Raw genomic sequence first — 24,666 nt, 5'->3', positions numbered from 1 at the left:
ATTTAAAAATCAATGATTTTATCTTTTCTAAAACATTAGTCATGTAACAAATATTGAAGATAAAAATGATGAAACTTGCGGAAACTTGTAACACATTAGCCATTGACTAATGCATTTCTTGCTACTTACTAATGCGTCTCTCATTATCTATATCAGTAATTTAAAAGACGATAACACAATCAATCATCAATAATGCTGATGAGCAAAAGAAATATTATACAAAAGCGCGTGTCGTGGTCAATGCGAATGCCAGGTCGTCGCCACTTTCGAGTTTGCCGCCAAAACGATTGCTGAGGTGAGCGACGAGGTGCGCAGCAGCAAAACTCGAGTAAAAATGGCTGCTCGCAGAGGGGGAAAGGAGATTTTACGAGCTGTCTGATCCACATCGTGGCGGCGCCAGACCCCATTTCAGCCAACAATTTTTCGTTTCGGTGAGCATCCAGCTCGATTTGGCCCCAAAGCCACTCGCAATACCGTGCTCCGTTAAATTCGGCGGCGCCCTGAAAGGGTTTTGGCCGTCCCGAGCCGAGAATTCGCAAGAAAACAGCCTCGCAAAACGGCCCTGCGCCGCCGGCTTGCCGTCAGCGATGGCGGCCCGTGCCGTCAAATTCGTCTTATTTTCGCAGTTTGCGTCCTAATTTGGTCTAGGAACGGGCGAAACTCGTGCGAACTGTGAATTTTGAAATTCGCAGGTTTGAATATTTGTCGCGAATTCCGTCTCTCGGCCGTGGAATCTTGGAAACCACACCCTGCAAATTCAGTTGGCCTCGTAAGGTGCACTCCGCTTGTATATTTATTCAAAATTTGAATTTTAATTCGCATTTGCTGTTTATGTTCGCTCGCGATTTTTAAATATTTGCTGAAATTATTCAAATCGACTTAATTTCAAATTTCGCTTGTTCCGCCTGCTCGCGAAAATAGGCCACTCGCGGGACCAAAACAAACATGTGATTCAAGGCCTATCGATTTTCGCAGGCTATTGTAATTCGATTTCGTCCTAATTCGATCGCATTCGCGTTTTCGAAACTCCCGGTTTACTATGGCTTTCAATGATCATGTTTTTGTTCCTCCACCTTTCAGCGTGGTGCTTGGCAAGGGCCCGTAGCAAGCCTGTGAGTGCGGCAGGTGTCCACGGCGTCCAGAGGTATCTGCACGCTAGCCCTACTTCCCTGGGACTTGCCGTCCGCGAACCCACCTTTTTCCGACCAGCAATGGCGCTGCCAAGTAGGGCGAGGGTCTATGCAGACGTCAACAACCACAAGCCGAGGGAGTATTGGGACTACGAAAGCTACGTGGTCGATTGGGGGTGAATATCAGTTTGGAAATTTTTGGAATTTTTTAATTAATCCTATTATCCTCACAGGGTGCAAGACGACTTCCAAGTAGTGAGAAAACTAGGTCGTGGAAAGTACTCAGAAGTTTTCGAGGCCATTAACATAACAAACAATGAAAAGTGTGTCGTCAAAATTTTAAAGGTTTGTTGAATTATCGAGAGATTAACATGAAGAACTAATTCAAAATCTCGCTCTGCAGCCAGTCAAAAAGAAGAAGATCAAACGAGAAATAAAGATCTTGGAAAACCTGAGGGGAGGCACCAACATAATTTCATTGCAGGCGGTAGTCAAAGATCCAGTCTCGAGAACGCCAGCTCTTATATTCGAGCATGTCAACAACACCGATTTCAAGGCACTCTACCAGACTCTCACAGACTTTGACATTCGCTACTACCTCTACGAACTTCTAAAGGTAATATCGGAGCAAAATTCTTACAAATATTAGTTTTGGATTTAAAATTTGAAAAGCAATTGAAAAAAATTTCTTTAGATTTTTTTACCAGAACAAACAAATGAAAAGTGCCTTAATGCTTAGTTGCAACCAGAAATGTTTTATTTTTCAGCATTGGCACAATAACGAGTCTGTTTAAATCGGAATCTTTTAGCCGGGATTAAAACGTTCGAATTCACACATCTCAGTAAATTCTAATCAAAATCATTTTTTTCTTCCGACAGGCTCTGGACTACTGCCACTCAATGGGCGTGATGCACCGTGACGTCAAGCCTCACAACGTGATGATAGACCACGAAGCTCGCAAGCTCCGACTGATTGATTGGGGCTTGGCCGAGTTCTACCACCCGGGCCAGGAGTACAACGTTCGAGTCGCCTCGCGGTACTTCAAGGGCCCAGAACTGTTAGTTGACTACCAGATGTACGATTATTCATTAGACATGTGGTCCCTGGGATGCATGCTGGCGTCCATGATCTTCCGCAAGGAGCCATTCTTCCACGGCCACGACAATTACGATCAGCTGGTGCGCATTGCCAAAGTGCTGGGCACTGAGGAGTTGTTCGAGTACCTCGACAAGTACCACGTAGAGCTCGACCCCAGGTTCAACGACATTCTTGGCAGGTGGGTTATCATTTATTCAGACGTGGACAGATGTTTTAAACGTGGTGGAATTTCTTGCAGACACTCCAGGAAACGCTGGGAACGATTTGTTCATTCAGAAAACCAGCATCTCGTGTCGCCCGAGGCACTCGACTTCTTGGACAAGCTGCTTCGTTACGACCACCAGGAAAGACTCACAGCCAGGGAAGCCATGGACCACCCTTACTTCTGTAATTTCATTCAAATTGTATTTTATCGTTTGCGTGTTTCTTAACCGAGAAACTTTCAGATCCCATTGTTAAGGATCGAATGCCGATGCACTCAAGTTCGCCTACTCCAATGGCTGGACCAGTGGCCTCGGGAGAGTAAAACTTGTGAGTAGCCTAATGCATTGACTTGACAGGAGCACTAAACTGAACTGTAATTGTGCAGTAACTCGTACCTAAAATTTGCGAAGAACCAGCTGGAGTTGAAGAAACATCTTTTCTCTATGAACCAAGATGATTGATTCCCTTCATTCTGCTTGTCAAGGCATTTTTGTTTCAATCCAACCAATCAACCAGAGATAGACGGCTGCGTTTTAATACAGAGAAATGGCAAAAGACTGGCACTGATTCTGCTTCTAAGAGTGTGGTTTCTCCACTCGACACAGACACCTAATTATTAATTCAAAAATAGTGCCTGTGCCGAGTGGACATAGTGAGACTCTCAGTCCGAGACTCGAGTGAAACTTAAGTGTGCATTCAAATGCATCAGTCCCAGATGATGTTTGTTCCAAGGCCAATATCCATCATAGAGAAGCATCAGCCTCATTGGGCTTCGAATTTCGTTCGGTCAGGAGTCCATACGCATTATATCTTGGAAAAATGAACTCTTACAAAAAAAGTCAAATTTGACATGTTATTATTGTACTTGCAATGATACTAATTCAATTACCTCCCTATTTATCTTGAGCACTGTTGAAAAATTGCTTTGTTTGTATGGAAAAATCTTGTAATGTGCTAGTAATTACGAATCATAAACGAGGAAAACTTGATTAAAAATACAAAACAGTTAAGTGTATTGAGGAATTTAAATTTTTTTATTTTTGGTTGTACGTAACACTCATTTTAACAAACCTTGATCCAGCATCATGGGGAAAGATTGTGTTACTTGTACAATATTATCTTTCTTTTATTAAATTAAGGCATAATAATACAACCTCCCGTTTCATTGATTCCACACAAAACAATATGCTAATTTTTGTGCATTTACAATTGGAATTGAGCCGGGAATCGGATGGCATGATTCGGAGCATATTCAGAAGTGATGAAGTCGTCACCTCTGGGTTTCTTGCCAATCCAGCCAGTGATGACTCTGTACTCGATACCATAGCCAAGGTCCACCTCTTCAGCATCAAAATTGACAGAGTCACCACAGTCAATGTATCTTTTAAGAGAAAAGCGTTAAATTTTTATAAATTTATGGTTATTAAAAATCATACCTGCTGATGTCATGACGATTAGTGCACAGCTTTTCGTCAACATAAAGTCGACACCTTTCAAGAGCAGCAAATTCTGTATCGCCTCCAATGCTAAATTTGAGTACAGCAGTGCAGGAATTCACGAATTGTACCACGGATCCAACGTAACCATAGATCTCGCTGTCCTCATCAGTCTCTATTATTTAGAGGATAAAATTAGCAATTCCGTGCAATTCAAGAAAAGTTAACCAGTTTCCTCCTCACTGCAACTTTCATCGGTGTTTTCTCCAGCCGTTTCTGTGCATAAACAAGGGAAAATTAGCTATCATTCAAATTACAGAGCCACTAACCAGATTCCTCCTCACTAAAGTCATCTTCAGAGCAACTTCCATCAGTTTGGTCCGAACTTTCCTCATCAAATATTGGCTTTTGTCCCATCCAAACTAGTTTTACCTTGTACGAAACTTTGTACCTAATTCAATTAAAATAAGTATGAGCAAAATTGATATAGAATTTAAGGCCAAATAGAAAAAAAGGACTTACCCACTGACAAATCCATATTCCTTGTGAGCATCAAAGTGAAACATCTCGTCTTCAATTTGAGATCCATTCCAATCAGACCACAGAGCTCCATCCACATAGAGGTCATCAGCAGAGAAGCATACATATGTTTCAACTCCTGAAACTGAAGTTCTGAGCACGCCCTGCCTGTGACCACCGAAGATGCAACGTCCTGTCCAGCCTTTGAGCACATCCATCTCTCTGCTTAATTATCACTTTCCTGCTGAGTCGTAATACTAAAATTAATATTTGTGTATATATTTCAAATTAATCACCTGCATAAAATAAAATAAATAATGCATGCACTTAAACAATATATTGATAAAATAATATATTTGAAGACTCGTCCACATCGGGCGGGCTGGTGGAAGCTGGCCGCAAAATTTATTAGATTTATTATGTATGGGTCCGCTTCCGTAAACATTTTAAGTGATAATGGATGGGCCCCCTTTCCTTTTATTAAGATTTTTTTATTTACGCACGATAATTCTTATCGGTACCTGTGGTTGTTTTGATTACGTGTGCATGGTAATTAAGATAATTATATAATTGCAAGGAATTTTAGACGGTGTTAATTAAATTCAATTTATATGAGAATTAATATTTTTTTTTTAAATGAGAAGTATTTTGCAACACGCTAAAATTGAAAATTTTAGCATTCTGGGGACGAGAAAGATTAAAATCACCAAATATATACTTATGATTTTCTATGTCAAACAGTAATGAGTCAACACAATTAAGTACACGCACAAAAAAAATTTAATTTACATTCAACGTAACAAGCGTGTGTTTTATTTATCGGACATTAAAGAGAGGAGAGAAGAAGTATAATGCAACATATAGATATAAGAAAAGCGACTTGCTCTCTTATGCACCTGATATTAATTTTTTTTTGAATATGTACGCAATTATAGCAATAATACTTACCAGATGCCAAAATGTTAAAAATTTGCAGGAATATGCTCTGAGATTTCTGGTACAATCACCAAAAACTATCCCACTATAACCTTTTGGACCTTGTACTTGCGATTCGCTCATTCCATACAGGTTTCGACGAATCCGACTTCCAACCCAACAAGAGGAGCAGCTTTCCCTCTGGATTTCAAACGATATCTGCGGCTGCGTGACATTTCCCGCCACCTGGTGAGCAATTTTCAACTAAAATCGACTTCAGAAACAAGAGCAAGAAGAGAGAATAGAAAACGTAAAAGTGAGTGATTATTTACAATTTTTAGCAAATTTTGGGCTTTCGAGGACACTCATTTGTAACGAATTCTAAAATTGAAGAATTCCTTCGCGTGGAGATTAAATTGTATAATCAAATTCCGTGGTAAAATTCAAGTTTTTACCTCTAAAAATTTCTAAACATTTTGCATTCGACGTTAACATTCAATTTTGGTCGTTTTCAGATGGCAATTTTCCACCCGTTTTTGCGGAACCCCGTGTCGGACATCACCGGCTACATGCTGAATGCCCAGCACACCAAGTGCGCAGAGTTTGAAATGCGAATGATGGAGTGTTTCGAGGCTTATGGTGTTGAACGGGGAGGAAAACACCCCCATTGCCAGGCTTTGGCCGCAGACTTCAAAGAATGCCTCACCAACGATAAAGCTGTAATTTTCCCCCAAAGTCTTATTCTTTAAAGCAGCAAAAAATACCTTCTTCTAACTTCCCCTAATCTTGATACTGTGAATATTTAAAAAAAAAAATGCGAATTCACTCGAGCAACTTTAAATTGGATTGTTAATTTAAAATCGTTTGTTCAATTAATTTATAATTGAAAAATGGCCATGGCTTTTATTTTTAGTCAAATCCTGATCAGATTGACCTCTTTCAATCTTTTTTTTCATATGACTAGTCCTGTAATTAATTTAAAAATCAAATTATGTAATTTTTTTATTGATAAAGAAATGCAAAAGATTTTGATTTGATTTTTATTCAATTTTGCAGATGAGGCGTTTTGAGGCTATGTGGTTTGAACGACAGAAGCAATATTATCTGGAGGGCAAACTGAAGGATAAGCACTACGCACCTGCTCCGAAAGCTGATTCTATCTGATCACCCAGAGATGTGAAATTCATTAGGTAGAATATTAATTCACCAAACTTTGTTGCTGTTAGAAATATTGCCGATGTGATTGATAAAGAAAGAATGTATAAAATAGTGTCGGGATTAATACATTAAAAAAAAATTATTAAGAAAATAAGTATTTTCAGTGGTATTTTAATTAATTTTGTAGTTATATTCAATTATATTGCAATTTTTGAAAGTCAAAATTCAAATATCTTTGTTAATTATACTTCTAGTTGAAAAGTTATTTTATAGAGCGGAGCACTTAAAAAGTTTTGCAATTATCTAGATTATTGCATTATATACTTTTTGAATCAGCAACCACTTGAATAAAAACCCTGCAGGCAACTTGTCGGCCAATGTCGAAAATCAGCCAATGAGCGACCGGCTCCTGATTGTTGTCCAATAGGAACGCTGGAATTTCTTTGCTTGTCATCGTACGTCACAGCTGGAGAAGCGGACGCCTTTTTAGGAGCAGTGCAAGATCATTAGCAGCGTTGACCGGCGTGTAGAATTAATTTTTTGCACATTTTTGTATGAAAACGTGAATTCGCGATGGGTTTCTGCAAATCCTTTTTGACAAAATTGTTCGCAATTTTCGTGGTTTTCCTGGCCATCGCGTTTTTACCGGGGCTGCCTCCAGAGATGGAATTTACCCCATACACGTAAGGAGAGACATGAATGAAAAAATTAACTTGTAAAATTATATTTTTAATGTTCATAGACCCTCTGAGCCTTTGGATTTCACTGGACCGCTGGCGCCAAATGACAAATTGAACGGTGCCGAGAGAATTTTTGAGGGGAAAATTCAGAACCCGGAATGTTTGGCTGTTGCAAACGGGACCGTCTACACAAGTTCTAGGGGTGGAGATATCGTCAAGTTGGTTGGAGACAAATTAGTTCCAGTGGCCAATATTGGACACAAATGCGGTAATTTACATGAAAAGAATTAAAAGAGATTGTATCATTAATAAATTTTAATTTATATTCAGAGGGATATTGGGAAGAGAAGAAGTGCGGCCGTACCCTCGGAATGACTTTCGATACCAAGGGCTTTTTGTACGTTGTCGATGCCTATTATGGGATCTACAAAATCAACGTCAATACAGGTATAAAATTTTAAATAGTTTTGTAAATTTTATGAATTATTGTTAACTATTTTCAATTAATTTTATATTTACAAATTCTTTTCCGAAAAATTTGGATCCATTTATTAAAGTAAAGTTACAATACATATTAAAATAACACAATAATTGAAACATCTATTTTTAATTTTTCTCATTATTTTTTTTATTCTTATTTTAAAACTTAATTAATTTTCAACTTCAATTTTAGGAAAAGTTGGACACCTAATTAAGATTGATCAACCAATTTCTGGCAAGACTGTGAAAATTGCAAACAGCGTGGCTGTGGGAAAAGACGGCACCGTCTACTGGACAGCCTCAAGCTGTGATACTTCTTTCGATGATGCTGTACTTACTATGTTAGGAGACGCCACTGGAAGGTAAATCTTGAATTTCTTTATATAGAATATTTTTATTTAGGAATTTGCTAAAATTTCCAGGCTTTTCAAATTTGACCCTGCTTCAAAGACTAACACACTCCTCTTGGACAAAGTCCACTTTGCAAATGGACTGGCACTCTCTCAGAATGAGGATTTTGTTGTCGTGGCTGAAACTGTTCGCACCAGACTAGTGAGGTAATTTATCATTGCTGAAATTTTTTCTTTTAAATTAAAAAAAATATTTCAGGTACTGGCTGAAGGGCCCAAAACAAGGCTCGAGCGAGATTTTCTTTGACAGTCTGCCAGGAATTCCCGACAACATTAAAGTCAACAAGGAAGGAATCTTCGACGTCACTGTTCCCTTGCAAAGGACAAAAACATACCCTCTTCTGTCGGATCTAATTGCCCCGTACCCTCTGATTCGTCGATTCCTGGCTCGAGTTTTCTACCTTATGGAAGTGCCATTCACCCTCATTCAAGACAACTACCCGAACTTCTACTCCGGAATTATTACTCATTTGGTAAAATTAAAGAAATGAGAAATGATATTCAAATATTAAACATTCACTCGGTTTTCCAGATTGGATCTTTTGACCCGCTGTTGCCGTTGTTCCCGAAGGAGGTTCTCGTGTTGCAGTTCGACCAAAACGGCAAGTTGCTGTCAAGTCTGCGCAGCACGGATGATAAGGTGACCCTTATCAGCGATATCATTCTAGCTGGAAACTACTACTACCTTGGCTCACCATTCAACAATTACTTGGGACGCGTCAAGATAGATAAGATTAAGGCTGACTGAAAATGTTACTCGATGATCTTGTTGCCTTAAATAATTTTCTCTCTATTATATCATTATTGTTATGTCTTAAAACTCCACTCTGTTGAAAAATTACGGTAATTTTGCATCTCTCTGTTATATATTGTTTAAAAAAGGTACTTAATTTTAATTTTAAAAACGTAAAAAGTTATTGGGCAAATTGTTGATGAAACTTAAAAAAAAAACGTACAACGAAACCCATTGTATACTCTTCTCAGTGATGTGCTTTTCACAATAAAACCATATTTTTCATAAATTTAATCTTATACGCAATCATAATAATACCCTTTATAGAGTGTTTAAGTCGCGGACATAATTTTTTTTTGTTCAGCACGCGTTCACCTGAGCAATTGTGGTGCGCAGGTGCGCCTCATGATTTCTGCTTGTCACGGCAAAGATTTATTCACTGCGGACTGGAGTTATCACTTTTAGAGACACAACTATCACGTAGCTCCGCAAGTAGTATAAACGTTAATGATTTTTAATCGGTTTATCTCCGTTCTGATTATTGATGAACTTTTGCTCCAGGGGCGAAGAGAACATTTAAACTAAAGAAGATAATATTTTGAAGAAAAACAGCAGAGTGTGTATTTTTTGTGTTGAAGAAAAATGGGTTGCCTTAAAGTAATTTTTGTAAGTTTCGGCATTCTTTTAAGCATAGCGTTATTGCCTGGTCTCCCGCCTGATTTAGAATTCACAGCATTCAAGTTCGTATAAAATATAATATTAAAAATAGAGAAAAGCAATCGCAGATCATTATTTTCTAAGCTATGATATTTTAGAACGACGGAGCCAATGGAGCTGGCAGGGCCAATGGCACCGAATGACCTTCTCAACGGAGCGGAGAGACTTTTTGAAGGAGAGATTGACGCGCCTGAAGGCTTAGCCGTGGCAAATGGAATACTTTATACTGGAAACCGGCAGGGAGATATATTAAAAATTGTTGACGGGAAAATGGTCAAAATCACCAACGTTGCTCACCCTTGCAGTATTGTTTCATCTTAACGTTTCAGATATATTTTTTTAAGAAAAATATTTTTCTAGATGGGTATTGGGAAGACAGAAAATGTGGAAGGGTTGTTGGAATAAATTTTGATTCAAAAGGCTATTTATACGCTGCAGACCCGTACTACGGAATTTACAAAATAAATGTTCAATCAGGTGCGCGCACAATAAAATACTGATGGAGTACATTAAAAAAAATTCTTAATAAGGAAAATTTGAGCATCTTATAAAAACTGACAATCCAATTGCCGACAAAATGGTCAGGGTTGCAAACAGTGTGGTCGTTGCCAAAGATGGAACTATTTATTGGACAGCCTCAATATGCACCAACCCTGGGGTGGATGTTGAAGACGCTGTGGTCGCAATATTTGCAGATGGTAATGGCAGGTACGGCAAATTATTTAACACTGGCGCTACAAAAAAAATTAAATTTATACTACTTTTTTAAAAGGCTCTTCAAATATGACCCAGTGGAAAAAACCAACACAGTTTTGATGGACAAGATTAGCTTTGCCAACGGCCTGGCTCTATCTCCAAATGAAGATTTTGTAATAGTATCTGAGACTGTCCGTTGCAGAATTCTAAGGTTTTTTCCATATAATAATATTAAATTAAAAAATTCAAACGCCAGGATAAAAATATCAATGTTGATTTTAGGTACTGGTTAAAGGGGCCAAATCAGGGCACTGCAGATATTTTTGTGGATGGCTTGCCAGGCGTTCCAGACAACATCCACATTACGAGTGACGGAATTTTTGAAGTTAGCTTGTATAAGCCCAGGAGCAAAGAAAATCCTCTGCCAATTGATGCCCTGGGCCAATACCCGCTAGTCCGGCGCTTCATTACCAGATTGCTCTATTACATCGAGTTTCCATTTCAAAAGTTGCAAGAATTTTATCCGAATATCTACACTGGATTATTAACTCACTGGGTAAAAAAATTGACTGCACTGCGGACAGGAAAATGCAATATTAAATTAAATTACAATTTCAGTTGAACAATTTTGACAAACTGCAGCCCTATCTTCCAAAAGCTTTAATGCTTGTGCGGCTTAGTCAAGACGGGAAAATTATTGAAACTCTGCAGAGTACGGACAAAATTTTAGGCGACATCAGTGACATTGTGTTATTGGATGGCTACTATTATCTCGGCTCCGCTCACAATGAATTTTTAGGGAGGGTCAAGAAAAGAGTCTGACTAATTTGAATATTTTACACACAAATTGATAAAGATAAATGCACCAAATAAAAAGTTGTTATTCCGTTAAATACACTCTCTGTAACTGAAGTGTGGATTTCTTTATTACAGAGTTAATACAATTTGCATGTTTTTTGGGCATCAATCAATCATTCAACATCTATTCCATTTTAGAAGCTGCAGCCACAAGAAGACAGCAAAAGTTGTTAATTAATTATGCACATACATTAAATTCTACTTGCTTTTTCAACAGAAAATGCTTAAAAAAATTATTGGGCGTTTGGGAGTTTAAAAAAAGGTAGAAGGAGAGACTATTTCTAAATATAGAGATAAAAATTTGATGAGTTACACCTTATAGATAATAGTCTTTGCCATTTTATTAACCTTCTACAAAATAGGTAATATTACTAATTTTGCCGCACCATTTCGGTTGAACTCATTGACCAGGTTGAGGCGCCTAATTTTTGCTACTCATTGAGCAAGTGAATTTTCATTCGCGAGGATTAGACAAAAATGCTTTCACCACTTTTGGAATTAATTATTACGTTAGGCTGACCTCCATAAAACAATTGCAGCATAAACAATCAATGGTGTGCAATTGGGACCATGTAATTATCACATTTGGTTTATAAAATACAAAAGCATGAACTAAAACAAAAAAATACAAAACAAAAATTAATTCGTACCTAGGTCAAACAGAAGTGTGAAAAAAATGGTTGCGTTTCAGGCAATGAATTTAACTGGAAGCAGTGGTCAGACGAAGTGACCATTCAGCGAAAGACAGTTTGTCTAGCTAAAACCAATAAAAGAGGGGAGTATTTGGTGGATCAAGGCAAATTAAAGAAATGTTTTGAACCTATGCTAGAAACATTAGAAAAATGTCTAATTGTCTACATTTTGCGCCTATCTCCTGTGTGTGCAAAGATACGGTGCCACAGAATAAAGCAGTGTGGAGTGCGATTAATTAATTTTTGTGACGGCTACAGATTTTTGCTATTTATGTAGGCACGCATGCTCTGTTTCTACGACGTTGACTGCAAGGGCTGAAGGATAAGATATACAAAGCAAATTCTGCAGCTTTATCATATAAGTATTTACAACGCAAAGAGAGAATTCTCTTTGTCATCTTTGTCGAGCTCTCTGGTGGTTCTGCTCTGCGTGTTGGTGCTTCTCAGGTTAGTTGACGCAGCAACTGGTGGAAGATTTTCAGCGGCAGCAGCTCGTTCTGCCAAAAACCGCTCAAATTCACTACTCGTCAGAGACTCGACAGCTTCAGTGCCTGGAGGAGCCTAGGATGACAAAAAGAAAAAAAAATTATGATTAACAATTAGCCTGACTAGCGTAATTTTGATCTTAGTTTTTGAAGAAATGTGAAAACAGTGAGAGGAATGAAATAAATTAACAAACTAAAAATCCTCACCTCTTTTTCACCAAGCCACGCCTCAATCTCGTCAAAATCATTATCCCTGTGCAACTTAACAAGAAAACAAAGACAAATCAACAAAAGCAAATAAATGTAATGTTTGTTTGTATGTATAAAAAGGGTACACCACAGAAGCAGTCATTTTGTTGTTGTTCCAAGAGTTTTAAAAAATGAAATAGAAATGATCGTGCAAACTACGAAGGTGAATAAATAACTTACTTGGCTCCGACCCTGCGCTATCTCTCCTAGGGTGGTGCTAGTTTGGTCAGGCCGAAGATTATCTTGGTATGTACTTCCACTAAAAATGTAAATTATAACATAATTAGTAAATTGAACAACTAACAAAGTTTCATATTTTTTAAACCAGTGTTCAATGATTTCACATAAAGATTCACCTTCTTTTGCTGGGGTCATAAGAAACATTCACATTCCTTGCCTGGGCAAGCATGTCGAATTCGGAATCAGCCGCACTTTCTGCTCCCTGCTGTGCCTGGACCGAGGGAATCTGACTTAGTTGGGAAGAAGCACCTCCACCAAGACCTTGAAAATTAAGATCAATAATTATTATTCTAGAAAGTTGACCCAACAGAATAACTTACTCAATCCAGCAAGCGAAGTGGCAGCGGCGGCAGCGCCGGCATCCTCGCTGAGGTCAATCAAAGAGGCAGCCGCTTCGGCCCCAGCAGGTTGACCTCCCGACTTGGTGACCTCTCTATTCTTCTCATAGCGGGAGTAGCGCAGGAAGAGGTTGTTCATCTCGTCGTTGATGTGCAGCAACTCGGCCGTCATCTGGTCGTGCGCCACTTTGCCCACCAGGTCAACGAGACGCCGCTGCATGGCTCTGCATGTGGCGTGCAGCTCTTGCAGCAAGGTCAGGTCGCTGGGGTGCTCCTTGCCTGGCACCACCTCAGACAACATTGCGCTCAGCACAGTCATGTTCGTCTTGACAATGTCCATCTCGCTTTGCAACTTGCCCAGCTGCTCCGGACTCAGGCTCTGAGGAATGGCCGCACCGATTTCAACGGCGGCCATCGCCTGAGGGGAGGAAGTTCGCGGTGGCGAAGCCGTTGCAGGTCGGGGTACTGTGACCGAGTCAGTCACACTCTGCAATTCAAAAAAGTTAATATTGAGTTGTATTGTGTAATGAAATTAAAATAATAATAATCAATAAAGTTGAAACAGGGAAAAAATCGGAATCAAAATTTAATATCTATACTTTATTTGCTTTATTTAGATTTAAATTACTTGATATAAAATTATTCAAAACTTGAAAACTTAAATTGAATTTTATTTTTATTTTCATCTATTTTTTTATATGCAATTATAGTTATGAGAAAAATACAGAAGTTGGCCAAAGTATAAAATTTCTTGAAATGATAAAAAAATAAAAACATTTCCTGGATGATTTATAATATTTAACACTTCAATAGTGACAGTTGTTATTTTTTTTCCTGGAGGAATTACTCAACAATGCAGAACTTTATTAAATCTAATCACTGACACTGATAATCTAAATTATAAACTTAATTGCTTAATGCTTTCTTAATAACATTGATTAAATCTTAAAAAAGATCAACAAAGGAATAGAACCAAAAAAACGTAAAATAAATTGGTAGAAAAGAAATAAAATCAAAAGAAAATAATCAAAATTCAATCTCACATTATTTACCCTCTGCGGAGTGATGATAGGAGCCATGGTGTCCAGGTCAGTCATCGGAAATTCTATGCCCTTCTGCCTCAGTTCATTGTAGATGGAAACAACTCCGGACATTTCACTCTGGTGGCGAAAAGCGTCGGCCCAGCTCTGGATTAAACTTAAAACCTTTTCTTGAACTACAGTGGGTGGATCGTTTTTCGGACCTGTTTCAATCGAAAAAAGTAAAATTTTAAATTCATATATAAATTAGAATATAAAAATTGCGCTCACCAATTAATTTGACTAGCTCGGAAACAAAGTCCTTGCTGCATGCCAGGACGTGAAATCTTTTTCCACAATTTTTCACACAAGTTTCCAGTACCTATGGTAAATAATTCATTGCATAAATTAAATTAAATTCAGCCATATATTTTTTTAAAAAAGTATTTTTTTCTTAAATTTATTTTACTTTAAATATCAAAGGAAAGGTGAATGAATTCTATGTCACTGGAAATTCTTGTTTGATTAGTTTTTTTTACCGTTAGCGTGTACATGACGACAGTGTAATTTTTGCCAGCATTTTGCTGAAGCCGTTTTTTGATGGCCCGAATGCCGTCTTTGGGACCGTCCTCGGTATCGTTGATTAAGTCGCAGATCTCCATGTTCAAGGCCCAGTTTTCGCTGGCCAACGATGCGTCTGTTGCGCTAGCTGAAAAAAAAAATACAGAAGTGTGTTATATATTAACATGCTCGTTATCATAGACCGAACTAGAGCATGACTAATTCTTCTTCGTCATGTTAAATAAAAAAAATCGCGCTGGTTTCTAATTTTTATTTTTGTGTATTATTTTAAAACTATCGATACAGGTTATTGGAAACAGATTCTTAATCCATTCACGTGACTTGTTATTAACGCGCTCACATGACCGCGTGTGTGTGTGTGTCTTACGTAAGGACAGGAAAGAAAAAAGAAGAGAGGTGCTTGCTTGGGTTTAGAGTGAAAAACGTACATACATAGTCAGCCCTTATAAGGCTTTATTCAAATTGTAATTCCATTAATAAAAGATTGCGCCCGAGCTGACCGGGCAAAGGTTCACGTACGAGTCGTGATTTCTTTTCTACTGATAATTTTTTCACCCGTGGCCGATAACGCGCGGCGCCGTGAGTAAATATAAATATGTATTCGCAGGTGAGCTGTCAAAATACGCCGTGCATAGCGACAAAGCCGTTCGTCGACTCACCTATTCGCTGGCCCACAGGTGTGGTGAGCGGGTTTTTCTCGAAGAACGACATTATTTCGGTCGCCATTGGAGTGGCCGAGGCGAACAAATTGGCGATGGTTGGTCAGAAGAGGACACGTTCGGTCGGACAGGTCCTCGAGTCGGTGCTAAATTCGCAATTCTTCCAGGCACTTATCAGCCTTTTGCTTCGTCAACTGATCCACAATAATAAAGCAGCGCAAACGCAAAATACATAAGAGGCAAACCACGCCCACGTACTGTGCAGCAGTTCGGTTCCTCTCCGCCAGGTGGACAATTTTATGACCATGCTGAATTTTGCAATTTCTTTTATTTATTTATTCTTAAAATTTCATGAAAATAGTTTTTCATGCAAAATTGTGTGATTTTTTTTTTTAAAATTAAACTTAAGTTGAAATATTAAAGGGAAAATCTTCCCTAGTTTTATTGAAAAAGATCTTGTTTACATCTTTCTTTAACAAATACATTTCTTTTTGGACAATTCATTCATTACCATTTTAAGTACAAAAAATGCAACATCCAGTAATGTCTCCAATTATTCAGAAGTATTATAAGAATGCCTGCGCCTCTTGCCAGCATCGGCTACTTTCTTTACCTCGGCAGGTCTTTTGCTATCCGAGGATTTTTCGTGGCTCTTGCTTTTCTCGACGGTTTTACTTTTCTCGACAATTTTACTTTTTTCAGCACCTTTGCTTTTCTCAATGCTCTCCTTGCCTTTTTCCTTGGCGGGCTCCTTTGATTTCTTGGCAGTCTCCTTGGAAGGCTTCTTTTTAGTTTTGCACTTGCCCTTCTTCGCAGGCTCCGAATCACTACTGCTGCTGCTACTGCTCGAAGTTTCCGAACTGGAAGTTTGCACTTTTTTCTTCTTTGTTGCCTTCTTTTTCTTCTTCTTGGCCGGCTCGCTGTCGGACGACTCTGAGGAACTATCTGAAGACGAAGAGGACGAACTGCTGCTCTCCTTCTTTCTCTTCTTCACCACTTTCTTTTTCTTCACAACCCTCGCCTTTTTCTTCTTCTTGGGCGGCTCAGAATCGGAAGAACTTGAACTGTCCGAGGAACTGCTGTCCGAACTTTCACTCGAGCTGTCTCGCCGTTTCCGCTTCTTTTTCTTGTCTTTAGAACTTGCAGGTTTGTCTTTTTTGGATTCTGTTGAGCTGACCCTGTGCTTTTTCTTCTGGCTCTTCTCTTTCTCCTTTTTATCCTTAGCTTCTGTAGCTTTTATGGCATCCTTTGATGATTCCTCAGCCTTCTTTGGAGCAGCCCTGTCAGAATCAGATTTTTTGTGTTCGACTTTTACGTCCTTTCGCTTTTCCTTCTTTGATTCACTGGATTTCTTTTCCGACACAACTTTAAGTGAAGCACTGGGTTTGCCGTTTTGGCTGTTCGACTTGTTCCTTTCACTTCCCAAATCACTTCCACTCTCGGACACTTTTGCTTTTCTATTTCGATCCGGTTCAGATTTGGCACTTTTGCTGGTGGAACTTTGACCAGGCGCTTCACGTTTCTCCCTTTTCTCCTCACTTTTCTTCCTCTCGGCCTCTTTTGCTTTCCTTTCCACGCTGTCATCTTTTCTCTCTTTTTTCTCGACACTCCTTCTCCTGACGGGACTCTTGGTCTGCCTTCGAACAACAGGGCTCTTGCTTTTTCTCCTCGCCGGGCTCCTGCTTACTTTTTGGACGGGACTCCTGCTTCTCCTCCTCACTGGACTCCTAGACCTTCTCCGGATGGGACTCCTGCTGACTTTCCCCCTAAACGGGCTCCGACTTCTTTTTCTTCCTGCAGGACTTCTGCTCTTCAAACTGATTGGTCTGTCTCGGCTGCGACTCCTCGGCCTCCGTTCCCTGCTCCGACTCCGTAACCTTTCTCTGCTTCGACTACGGTTCCTCTGAGATCTGCCTCCTCTGTCCCGCCTCCTATCTTCAACACTTCTGCTCCTCCTTCGGAATCTTTCATTGCTGCCAAAACTTGGCCGTTTATTCTGCAGATCTCGACTCCTGCTTCTTCGATTCCTGTCGTCAGGTCTCCTCCGATCATCCCGCTTTGGAACAAATTTTCCATCTCGAACGGGACTCCTGGATTTTCCATCTGGACGGGGACGTTGGTCCTAAAATATGAAATATAAATTGTAAGGAAAGAGAAATAAATATAAATCAAGTTACTTGTCCATTCCGCCTCTTGTCATTGAAGTTAAATTTACCCTCACCTAGGTGCTCAACACCTCGACCTACAAATTGATTAATTTGTTAAAAAGAAAATTATTTAAAAAGTATTAATTTGACTTGCCTTTTCCTTTCCACTTAAGTTTGGCAACACTCTGGCTGAAGTCAACGTGAATTCGTCTGTCGTCAATAAGAACATTGTCCATTTTAAAAAACGCATCTTCACACGACTTCTGCTCAGCAAACTCGATGAAAGCGTATTGGAGCGAGTCACCAGTCACTTTGTCTCTGATAATCTCACAGCTGGAAATAAACAAAAATCACTGAGATGAAATTTGATTTTTAATAACAATTTTACCAGTTAATTTTGCCGAAACGACTGAAAATGATTTCCAAGTCCTCGTCAGTGGTTACAGGATTCAGTTTGCAAATGAATAGGACATTTTCCGGAGGTGCCATGTCAGCGTCTGGCAAGTCACCGACAATCTCAAGAATTGTTGCCCTCGCAGCCGCCTCTTTCTCCTTGACCATTTCCTCGACCTCCTCCATGGTTTTTCCTTCCATTTCGTCGATCGCTTCATCAGGAGCAATGCGTCCGTTCTGATCAAAACGAAAAAGCAATAAAGCAAAATATTTCAACACAAAAATGAACTTTTACTTGCAAACGATCAGGTGTTGGCGAGGGCGATCTTTCAGGCACTGGAAGCCCAGACGGATCTTCGAAGGGGTCTTCAAGCACCACAGTGTGCGTGATTCGAATGTCCTGGTAAGGCCTGTGCTCGTCATCACAGATGGTTTCATTGAGTTTGATCAGAACGTCCAAACCCTCTGTAACTTCGCCGAAAACCAGGTGTTCTTCATCGAGGTAGTTCAAGTCAGATCCTAGGGTGAAGAAAAACTGGCTGCCGAACAGGTTGTCTCCGCAGTTGACCATCGAGATGAGTCCAGCTCGAGTGTGTTTGATTTTGGGCAACTGCTCGCCAGCATAATACTTGGCATTGCTGCCAAACAGGAAGCTGAATGCAAAAGAATTCAATTAATAAACTTACATTTGAATTGCATTGATTGGTTTACCTAAAAATAGAAGCGCCGTCTTTTCCCGAGCCGGTGGCGTCACCAGTTTGAGCAATGAAATTCGGTTGCACGTGGAAGAATAAGTTGAAATTGTAGTATTTTATTTTGCAAAGCTTCAGAAAGTTGAGACAAGCTGAAAAACGTGAAAAGCAATGAAAACAGGTTTGTCAATATAAACACATGGACTCACTTTTCGGTCGGTCTTTGATGTACAAGTCCACGGTTATGTCGCCGAGGGTTGTTTCGATGACCACAGCCATTTTCGGCCTAAAAAGCAGCAAGAATTAAAACAAGTTTAAGCACATGTCTTGAGAATTGTCTCTTAACGGCCGTAGTAGGACAAAAGCAAGAAAGAGAGAGCGCGTAACGCCGAAAGCGACAATTCGGACACGTCGCAAAAGTGCGCCAGTTTTGTGCGCGCTGCGTGCAAATCGCTCGCTGATTCCAATCGAGGAGCGAACGAAGACGAAGTCGAGGTTGAAAGGTATCAAAATACGGGCATTTTGCCTACCTCAAGTTGAAATTGCACTGGGAAGAGAGGAATTTAGATCAGGCAGCGCCGGTCAACATGCCATCGCTTGTAGAAAGCATAAACAGCAACATGCATGATGGCGGCGCTCGCTGCAGAAAGAATGGAAGTTTGAATCTCGACTGGCGCGAAAGGCACGTGCTTGAGATTGAAAATACTGCAAATTCAAGATTAATTATAATAAATAACATAAATAATGATAAAAAAAGAAAAATTCATTTAAGAGATAAAAACATCATTGAAAATTATTTTAATTATAAATTCTTAGGTATAAAATTAAATTTTGCTCTATTATCATATTATCAATTATTTGAATTGACAATTATTGCTATTTTTTTTTATATTGATAATTTTTTCTTTTAATTTTTTGTATATAATGTAAGATGGCTTATTCTTCTCAAGGAACCATGGAACTTTGAAAATTTAAAATTAAATATCTTATTTTGAAATAATGTATTTAATTTATTTTATATTTAATCACATTTTTTTTTAATAAAAGATCAAATTTTTTTGTAGTTTAACGTTTTTATTAAATTTTCTATTTAACTATGCGTGTTCTTCCATTTGAAGTTTTGAGTTCACAACTGCTGCACTAAAAGAATAGATCGTCGCTGTCCTGTTGTCATTTCATATCTTTTTTTTTTGCAGTAGAGGAATTATAAGTTGCATTAAATTGAAAATTTTTGGAACAGTCTAGATGATTCTAAAGGTTAAAATTGGTTTATTGTAATCGATTCCCTATTCCCTCACTCAGACAATAATAAATTGGAAAACAAAGTGCTAAATGTGAGGGGGTGTATCGGTGCTGAGCGAAAAGTCTCTGGGGGTGCGTGTGCGCCCCTGCTTTTCCATTCACTTGCAAACATCAATGATGCTTCAACCACGCCCTTGCTCTGCTCTCGCCAATGACTGCGCGCGAGTGTCAAGGTCGACCTGTGCATTTCCCTGTTCTCCATTCGCAATCGGTCGCAAATTGAATTCTTGTGTCGCTTTGGAGCTCAGCGGCGGCGGAGAGGATTGGGATAGGCTTTGCTTCTTTCCTCCGGTTTCGTCCACTCCGGTTCACTTCTCCTAATGAAATTTTTATTGCTTTTAAAAAAAGGAGCAAAATACCAACTCTAAATTACACATTTTAATTATCGGATCATTGCTGTTTATTCCTCCTTATTTTTACAATCATACGTATTAGAAATTCAATTTTTGAAAGAAAAAAATTGGGAAATCAGTTAAATTAAAATATTCAATTATCAATTTACATTTCGTGAGCATAACAAAAACAAAACTCTTCACTTTGATGTTTTCTTTCTTAATGAATCTGAAATTTCCTCGCTATTTACGTTGCTACACAGCAGGAAAGTGTCTGGTTGAATTATTTACTAAATCACACCGCGTTGTGATTCACCTGATATACCGACGATCCTCTTATAGCTCTCGCAAAGTAGGAAAGTGTCGTGTGTGTATTAAAGACTTGGCGGCCTTCTTAAAAGTAGCAGAGAGTGCTCTGCTCACCATTATCAACGACCTATATCTGTCTTCTTATCGTGCTGGTGTGTGCGCCAAGACACATCATCATTAGACTCATTCAAAATAATGCGCCAGCTGCCCAATATAGATTTCCATTATCAATTTTGGCTTTTTTTATACTTCAATATCAGTAGCAATAAGATTGTCCCAGAATTTTTCAAACACAATTCCATTTTTTTCACTGAATTGTGACCAGATTTTAAGATGGGATTCATTTGAAGATACAATATTTTTTTCAAATTTTTCATAATCTTTTGGAAATTTTGATGTTCACTCAATTAAAAAAATTTGGCCATTAATTTTTTTAGGTCTATCATAGAGTTAAAAATTGTGCAAAACATAATTTAGGGCTCGATAAACAACAAAATTAACCAAATCCTAACATCCATGTGAAAATTTTCATAAAAAACCTAAATTTAAAATTTAATCCAAACCTGTTTAATATATATTTGCATTTATTTTAACTTGCGTGTTCTTCTGTTTTATTTGCTCTGCAAATTACGCAATGCACGTGGCTTTAAGCTTTTGTTCACCAAGTCGCATTTATGTTCGTCTTTAATCCGGTGAAAAGTAGCACTGTTATTGTTTTGCCCGGCAGCAACTTTGCAGTTCTCCAAATCCCGCAACGCTGGCTGATTGTTGACAGCCGAGGAGAGAGAAAAAGCACCTCGCTTTTTACTCAAAAGCGCCTGCGAGCGCAGTAAATATGCAAGCCCGCTCGACACGAATGCTCATCCAGTTGCATAATTAGCTGAAAACAAGCAGGCCGTAATGAACGCCCGCAGGAGACTTGCACAAACTCATTTTTCCTAATTCATCCTAGAAAGAGCGCAAAAAAAACTATGGAACTCGAGCGAAGTTTTGCCACCATTAGAGTTCGGTGATAGAAGATAAAGTTGTGCGTTTGGCTGCTCTAAAAGCGGGGGCTGCCATGCGTATATAACATCGACGGACGAATTTCCGAACGATTTCAGGCGAACGCCTTCATTTCTATACGCCATTAAGGAGATTACAGCCTGGCGCAACTCGCCGAAAAGTTGATAGCAGCAGACAAAACGTGTCGAGCGTCGGGTGTACCCATTTGTGTGTGGATTATTCGTCAGATATGCATGGATGTATGTGTGGATCAATGGCCGCGTCTACGATAATAATAACACACGATAAGAGCGGACGCTGCGACCCGTGTCCTCCTCACTGTCTGTCTCGCCCTGCCCTGTGCGTCGCCACCACCTTAAAGGTTATCTTGATGCAATTAAACTGGCTGCGCTGGAACTATTTTTGCTCACCGGCGATCGATTGACCGCAATGCAAGAGCTGAATATACGTGTGAATCATTAAAATACCATTAATTCTATTTGCTATACTTACCATTATTTATTGAGCAGAAAATAAAGTGCTTACTTGGTTGTAAAAGTTAGCTTAAAATCATACTAAGAGCCTCGTTAAAAAAAGTGAATTTTTGTTGTTGAAAAATTAAAATAAAATGCAAATATCTTAATGATGTTATTTTTTTATTCATTTTATTTATAATTCACACATTTTCTTAGCTTGGAACTTTGAAGCTTACAAAGCAAATAAAAAAAATTTTCATGACAATTCCTCTTATATTTTCATTCCTGTCAAGAATGCAATTATTTATGTTCTCAAAAATTGTTGCAAAATAAATAAGGGACATTTTTGGAAAACTTAAAATCCCAATTATTTTTAATTTATGGTTTATTAAATTAATTGAGGTGAATTTTTTTAAATAAACTTTCTAAATTAATATTTTACTTGCTTAAGTCCTGATAAATTATGATTATAACCTATAAATTAATTGTGATATCTGAAGGAAGCTACACGACAATGTATGTTTTCTTGATTCTCAATATTATTTTATAAAAATTGAAACACTATTTTGAATGAGTGTCAGTTATTTTGAAAAATAAAAAAGAACTTACCTTCAGCTCAGCATTTTTCATTGATTGTTCTATAGCAGAAAGCGTTTTCTTGTCTTGAATAATAATAATATACTTTTTGTATGAGTTGAAAAGCGGTAAGAATGATGAAAGGGTGTCAAAAGGCTTGGGTCAAATTTTGATTGCAGCTTCTCTCTTTTAAGATTGCCTCCGAACGACCACTCAATCTTCATGAGCATGGGAGACGTATTTCACGCGAGGGGAGCCTATCAGCCACGATGCCGGAGAAATCTTCAATGCATATTGATTAGCGATTCATCAAACGACTTGCCGCCTTTTCACGAGACCTACTGCGACACGAAATTTCTAGCAGCATCGGAAGGACAACAAAAATACTTTCGTGATAGAAATCAAATCAGAAGTAGGTCAATTAAACCAAAGAAATGTTTTATAACTTGAATAAAACATAAAATTCATAAAAAAAAGTGAAAGGATTAAAATTGTATGTTTCTAATGCTAGAAACAATTTTTGCAATATAGTAATATTTTTTATTTATTTTTTATTTTTAAGAGGCATATTTTGCACACCAAATGGTGGAGTTTTCCAAATTTTTGTTTTTAAATGAGGCAATTTTTTAGGAAAAAAGTGACCATTTATTTCTTGATCTCCAATAAAAACATCAAAATTATAAAATAAAACAGTGATCCATTTTTTATTAGAAAATTGACTTGAAAAAATAAAATACAAAGCGTTTTATTTTGTAAATTATACCACCTGGTCTTTCGGTTGATCATCTTTCCATGTTACATTCAGTTTTTTATTTGTAGAAACATTTTATGGGGAGGAACGAAGCAATTATGAAACACACATAGGGGTATTATTCGTTTGATCGGCAAACTGCGTCGGGAGTCGAGTTCCTGTGTCGCTGGCGGCGTTTATTTGCGCAGTCCGTGCCTGGATATATCTCTGCTCGAGTTTACTCGCGGGAACTTAAGCCCGGCGCAGCAAACCAATATGAAATGAAACCTCTCCGCGCTCGTTCGCTGGCTCGCCTGCAGACAGGTGATGGGAAATGCTGATTTATTGCGAGCGGTCTTAGTTAGTGCGCGGCGTGCTAATTTACAAGCGCCGAGCTCACCACTTTAATGCCCGCTGAGCACGCCATTTAATAGGTTAACCCTCTCGCTCCCAATTCTTTGCGGCTCATCACTGATGCGTATAACCAGTTAATTGAATGGATTCTCTGTATTGCACTCAACCGTGGTATATTAAATAGCGATTTGCGACGGAATATGGAACTGGAGAGAGATTCGCAGAAAAATTAAATCAACCGACTCAAACGTAAATCTCTGTACAAATTTTTAAAATATTACAATTTCCTTTGATTAGTTTAGTTGATTTAAAGTTTATATTATCAAAAATATTATAATAATGATTTTTAAATCAAAATCTTGACATATTTCCAATTAAAAAAAATACACGCACCATCTTTTACAAATCTAGCAAATGTATTTAAATTATAATTGTAACAAAAAAAGTTTTGAATTTCGCACTGAAAGTAAAGCACAAATTTCAAAATTTATGTTTTGTTCATTTCAATATTCAACGATTATTTTCTCGAGAAATATTGAATAAAATAAGAACTTCAAACATTTGCAAGAGAAGGATATTTTCGTAACGAGAATTTAATGATTTCTAGTCTCGAGGCAAACCATTTTCCAGTCGATTGACTTGTTCTGATTGAACACAAGAGCGTCTGCAAATTCAGCTAGTCGGGCCAGCCAGACGAGAGCGGCGCGGTTCATCGTGGCAAAAATAATTGCGCTAATTGCAATCGCGGTCAGCGCTGCTGCGAGGAGGAAGAGCAAAGGAGTATAGTTTTCGTTGGGGGGCGAAAAGCAGCCAGCTTGCGGCTTAGTTGGTTGGTTTATTCATAGCGGGGTGCACACGTGAATCGCAAACTGATGTTTGGGAACAAAACGCTCCTCCTCCCATGTAGCCGGCTGCTGGCTGGGGGTGGATGGGTGGATGAAGTATCGATCGATATTCGTGAGGCGTGTGTATAAAAGGGGTACAGCAGCAGCTAGGAATCTGGACTAGGACAATTGATGAGGGCTTATTTGAGGCGAGTGTAGTCCGAAAACCAACAGATTTCGCGCAAACA

The 24,666-nt window shown here is 38.6% G+C and overlaps 7 protein-coding genes across 14 annotated transcripts; 4 read left to right on the top strand and 3 right to left on the bottom strand.

Annotated features, from left to right (window-relative positions):
* Positions 1-278: 278 nt before the first annotated feature.
* LOC132194941 (casein kinase II subunit alpha) lies at positions 279-3,586 on the top strand. 2 transcript variants are annotated; one of them, XM_059616546.1, is made up of 8 exons: positions 279-431; positions 1,081-1,306; positions 1,364-1,475; positions 1,534-1,746; positions 2,010-2,407; positions 2,468-2,616; positions 2,676-2,760; positions 2,819-3,586. In XM_059616546.1, the coding sequence occupies exons 2-7, from the start codon at positions 1,212-1,214 to the stop codon at positions 2,753-2,755; spliced, it is 1,047 nt and encodes a 348-aa protein (XP_059472529.1). In that variant the 5' UTR covers positions 279-431; positions 1,081-1,211; the 3' UTR covers positions 2,756-2,760; positions 2,819-3,586. The 2 variants fall into 2 exon arrangements, with proteins under 2 accessions (XP_059472529.1, XP_059472530.1); XM_059616547.1 differs by lacking the exon at positions 279-431 and adding an exon at positions 754-774.
* On the bottom strand, positions 3,446-5,508 carry LOC132194942 (uncharacterized). Of its 2 annotated transcripts, none has more exons than XM_059616548.1 (6): positions 5,337-5,508; positions 4,392-4,632; positions 4,199-4,320; positions 4,098-4,145; positions 3,870-4,044; positions 3,446-3,814 (listed from the first exon to the last, which is right to left on the bottom strand). In XM_059616548.1, the coding sequence occupies exons 2-6, from the start codon at positions 4,604-4,606 to the stop codon at positions 3,637-3,639; spliced, it is 738 nt and encodes a 245-aa protein (XP_059472531.1). In that variant the 5' UTR covers positions 4,607-4,632; positions 5,337-5,508; the 3' UTR covers positions 3,446-3,636. The 2 variants fall into 2 exon arrangements, with proteins under 2 accessions (XP_059472531.1, XP_059472532.1); XM_059616549.1 differs by having other exon boundaries at positions 4,392-4,629.
* On the top strand, positions 5,487-6,685 carry LOC132194943 (uncharacterized). Of its 2 annotated transcripts, none has more exons than XM_059616550.1 (3): positions 5,487-5,619; positions 5,819-6,022; positions 6,360-6,685. In XM_059616550.1, the coding sequence occupies exons 2-3, from the start codon at positions 5,819-5,821 to the stop codon at positions 6,465-6,467; spliced, it is 312 nt and encodes a 103-aa protein (XP_059472533.1). In that variant the 5' UTR covers positions 5,487-5,619; the 3' UTR covers positions 6,468-6,685. The 2 variants fall into 2 exon arrangements, with proteins under 2 accessions (XP_059472533.1, XP_059472534.1); XM_059616551.1 differs by having other exon boundaries at positions 5,597-5,739.
* A 227-nt stretch (positions 6,686-6,912) lies between these two features.
* LOC132194939 (adipocyte plasma membrane-associated protein Hemomucin-like) lies at positions 6,913-9,055 on the top strand. The gene is made up of 7 exons (XM_059616541.1): positions 6,913-7,144; positions 7,204-7,409; positions 7,472-7,588; positions 7,815-7,983; positions 8,044-8,178; positions 8,231-8,504; positions 8,564-9,055. The coding sequence occupies exons 1-7, from the start codon at positions 7,035-7,037 to the stop codon at positions 8,777-8,779; spliced, it is 1,227 nt and encodes a 408-aa protein (XP_059472524.1). The 5' UTR covers positions 6,913-7,034; the 3' UTR covers positions 8,780-9,055.
* A 136-nt stretch (positions 9,056-9,191) lies between these two features.
* LOC132194940 (adipocyte plasma membrane-associated protein Hemomucin-like) lies at positions 9,192-11,084 on the top strand. Of its 3 annotated transcripts, XM_059616543.1 has the most exons (8): positions 9,205-9,256; positions 9,326-9,504; positions 9,580-9,785; positions 9,842-9,958; positions 10,012-10,189; positions 10,254-10,388; positions 10,460-10,733; positions 10,796-11,084. In XM_059616543.1, exons 2-8 carry the CDS (start codon positions 9,407-9,409, stop codon positions 10,997-10,999), a joined length of 1,212 nt encoding a protein of 403 aa, XP_059472526.1. In that variant the 5' UTR covers positions 9,205-9,256; positions 9,326-9,406; the 3' UTR covers positions 11,000-11,084. The 3 variants fall into 3 exon arrangements, with proteins under 3 accessions (XP_059472527.1, XP_059472525.1, XP_059472526.1); XM_059616544.1 differs by having other exon boundaries at positions 9,192-9,430; XM_059616542.1 differs by having other exon boundaries at positions 9,193-9,504.
* LOC132194938 (TOM1-like protein 2) lies at positions 11,044-15,521 on the bottom strand. 3 transcript variants are annotated; one of them, XM_059616539.1, is made up of 9 exons: positions 15,300-15,521; positions 14,598-14,767; positions 14,350-14,440; positions 14,092-14,282; positions 13,022-13,526; positions 12,818-12,962; positions 12,642-12,720; positions 12,420-12,473; positions 11,044-12,288 (listed from the first exon to the last, which is right to left on the bottom strand). In XM_059616539.1, the coding sequence occupies exons 1-9, from the start codon at positions 15,364-15,366 to the stop codon at positions 12,094-12,096; spliced, it is 1,497 nt and encodes a 498-aa protein (XP_059472522.1). In that variant the 5' UTR covers positions 15,367-15,521; the 3' UTR covers positions 11,044-12,093. The 3 variants fall into 3 exon arrangements, with proteins under 3 accessions (XP_059472522.1, XP_059472523.1, XP_059472521.1); XM_059616538.1 differs by having other exon boundaries at positions 11,046-12,288; positions 14,083-14,282; positions 15,300-15,520; XM_059616540.1 differs by lacking the exon at positions 12,420-12,473 and having other exon boundaries at positions 14,083-14,282.
* A 187-nt stretch (positions 15,522-15,708) lies between these two features.
* On the bottom strand, positions 15,709-19,172 carry LOC132194937 (peptidyl-prolyl cis-trans isomerase-like 4). Its single transcript, XM_059616537.1, has 8 exons — positions 19,062-19,172; positions 18,741-18,817; positions 18,551-18,683; positions 18,135-18,492; positions 17,835-18,076; positions 17,601-17,779; positions 17,477-17,541; positions 15,709-17,421 (listed from the first exon to the last, which is right to left on the bottom strand). Exons 2-8 carry the CDS (start codon positions 18,808-18,810, stop codon positions 15,853-15,855), a joined length of 2,616 nt encoding a protein of 871 aa, XP_059472520.1. The 5' UTR covers positions 18,811-18,817; positions 19,062-19,172; the 3' UTR covers positions 15,709-15,852.
* Between the last annotated feature and the right edge of the window lie 5,494 nt (positions 19,173-24,666).

This window comes from Neocloeon triangulifer, unplaced genomic scaffold, assembly GCF_031216515.1.
Source record: "Neocloeon triangulifer isolate White Clay Creek 2 clone unplaced genomic scaffold, ASM3121651v1 ptg000008l, whole genome shotgun sequence".
Taxonomy (NCBI): domain Eukaryota; kingdom Metazoa; phylum Arthropoda; class Insecta; order Ephemeroptera; family Baetidae; genus Neocloeon; species Neocloeon triangulifer.
Note: the sequence above shows the minus strand (reverse complement) of the source record. Positions and strands in the feature narration are given on the sequence as shown.

What these genes read in the sequence shown, in the direction of transcription:
- LOC132194941 (XM_059616546.1), top strand. Translation starts at nt 1,212, where the DNA reads ATGGCGCTGCCAAGTAGGGCGAGGGTCTATGCAGACGTCAACAACCAC. An exon ending in TTCAACGACATTCTTGGCAG is followed by an intron (nt 2,408 to 2,467) that starts GTGGGTTATCAT and finishes AATTTCTTGCAG; the next exon opens with ACACTCCAGGAAACGCTGGG. An exon ending in CATGGACCACCCTTACTTCT is followed by an intron (nt 2,617 to 2,675) that starts GTAATTTCATTC and finishes AGAAACTTTCAG; the next exon opens with ATCCCATTGTTAAGGATCGA.
- LOC132194942 (XM_059616548.1), bottom strand. Translation starts at nt 4,606, where the DNA reads ATGGATGTGCTCAAAGGCTGGACAGGACGTTGCATCTTCGGTGGTCAC. An exon ending in GAATATGGATTTGTCAGTGG is followed by an intron (nt 4,321 to 4,391) that starts GTAAGTCCTTTT and finishes TAATTGAATTAG; the next exon opens with GTACAAAGTTTCGTACAAGG. An exon ending in TTGCAGTGAGGAGGAAACTG is followed by an intron (nt 4,045 to 4,097) that starts GTTAACTTTTCT and finishes TCTAAATAATAG; the next exon opens with AGACTGATGAGGACAGCGAG.
- LOC132194943 (XM_059616550.1), top strand. Translation starts at nt 5,819, where the DNA reads ATGGCAATTTTCCACCCGTTTTTGCGGAACCCCGTGTCGGACATCACC. An exon ending in GCCTCACCAACGATAAAGCT is followed by an intron (nt 6,023 to 6,359) that starts GTAATTTTCCCC and finishes TCAATTTTGCAG; the next exon opens with ATGAGGCGTTTTGAGGCTAT.
- LOC132194939 (XM_059616541.1), top strand. Translation starts at nt 7,035, where the DNA reads ATGGGTTTCTGCAAATCCTTTTTGACAAAATTGTTCGCAATTTTCGTG. An exon ending in GTTCGCACCAGACTAGTGAG is followed by an intron (nt 8,179 to 8,230) that starts GTAATTTATCAT and finishes AAAATATTTCAG; the next exon opens with GTACTGGCTGAAGGGCCCAA. An exon ending in CCGGAATTATTACTCATTTG is followed by an intron (nt 8,505 to 8,563) that starts GTAAAATTAAAG and finishes TCGGTTTTCCAG; the next exon opens with ATTGGATCTTTTGACCCGCT.
- LOC132194940 (XM_059616542.1), top strand. Translation starts at nt 9,407, where the DNA reads ATGGGTTGCCTTAAAGTAATTTTTGTAAGTTTCGGCATTCTTTTAAGC. An exon ending in TTAGAATTCACAGCATTCAA is followed by an intron (nt 9,505 to 9,579) that starts GTTCGTATAAAA and finishes ATGATATTTTAG; the next exon opens with AACGACGGAGCCAATGGAGC. An exon ending in CAACGTTGCTCACCCTTGCA is followed by an intron (nt 9,786 to 9,841) that starts GTATTGTTTCAT and finishes ATATTTTTCTAG; the next exon opens with ATGGGTATTGGGAAGACAGA.
- LOC132194938 (XM_059616538.1), bottom strand. Translation starts at nt 15,366, where the DNA reads ATGGCGACCGAAATAATGTCGTTCTTCGAGAAAAACCCGCTCACCACA. An exon ending in ACCTGTGGGCCAGCGAATAG is followed by an intron (nt 14,768 to 15,299) that starts GTGAGTCGACGA and finishes TTTTTTTTTCAG; the next exon opens with CTAGCGCAACAGACGCATCG. An exon ending in CGAGCTAGTCAAATTAATTG is followed by an intron (nt 14,283 to 14,349) that starts GTGAGCGCAATT and finishes CGATTGAAACAG; the next exon opens with GTCCGAAAAACGATCCACCC.
- LOC132194937 (XM_059616537.1), bottom strand. Translation starts at nt 18,810, where the DNA reads ATGGCTGTGGTCATCGAAACAACCCTCGGCGACATAACCGTGGACTTG. An exon ending in ACTTAAGTGGAAAGGAAAAG is followed by an intron (nt 17,542 to 17,600) that starts GCAAGTCAAATT and finishes ATCAATTTGTAG; the next exon opens with GTCGAGGTGTTGAGCACCTA. An exon ending in ACAAGAGGCGGAATGGACAA is followed by an intron (nt 17,422 to 17,476) that starts GTAACTTGATTT and finishes TTCATATTTTAG; the next exon opens with GACCAACGTCCCCGTCCAGA.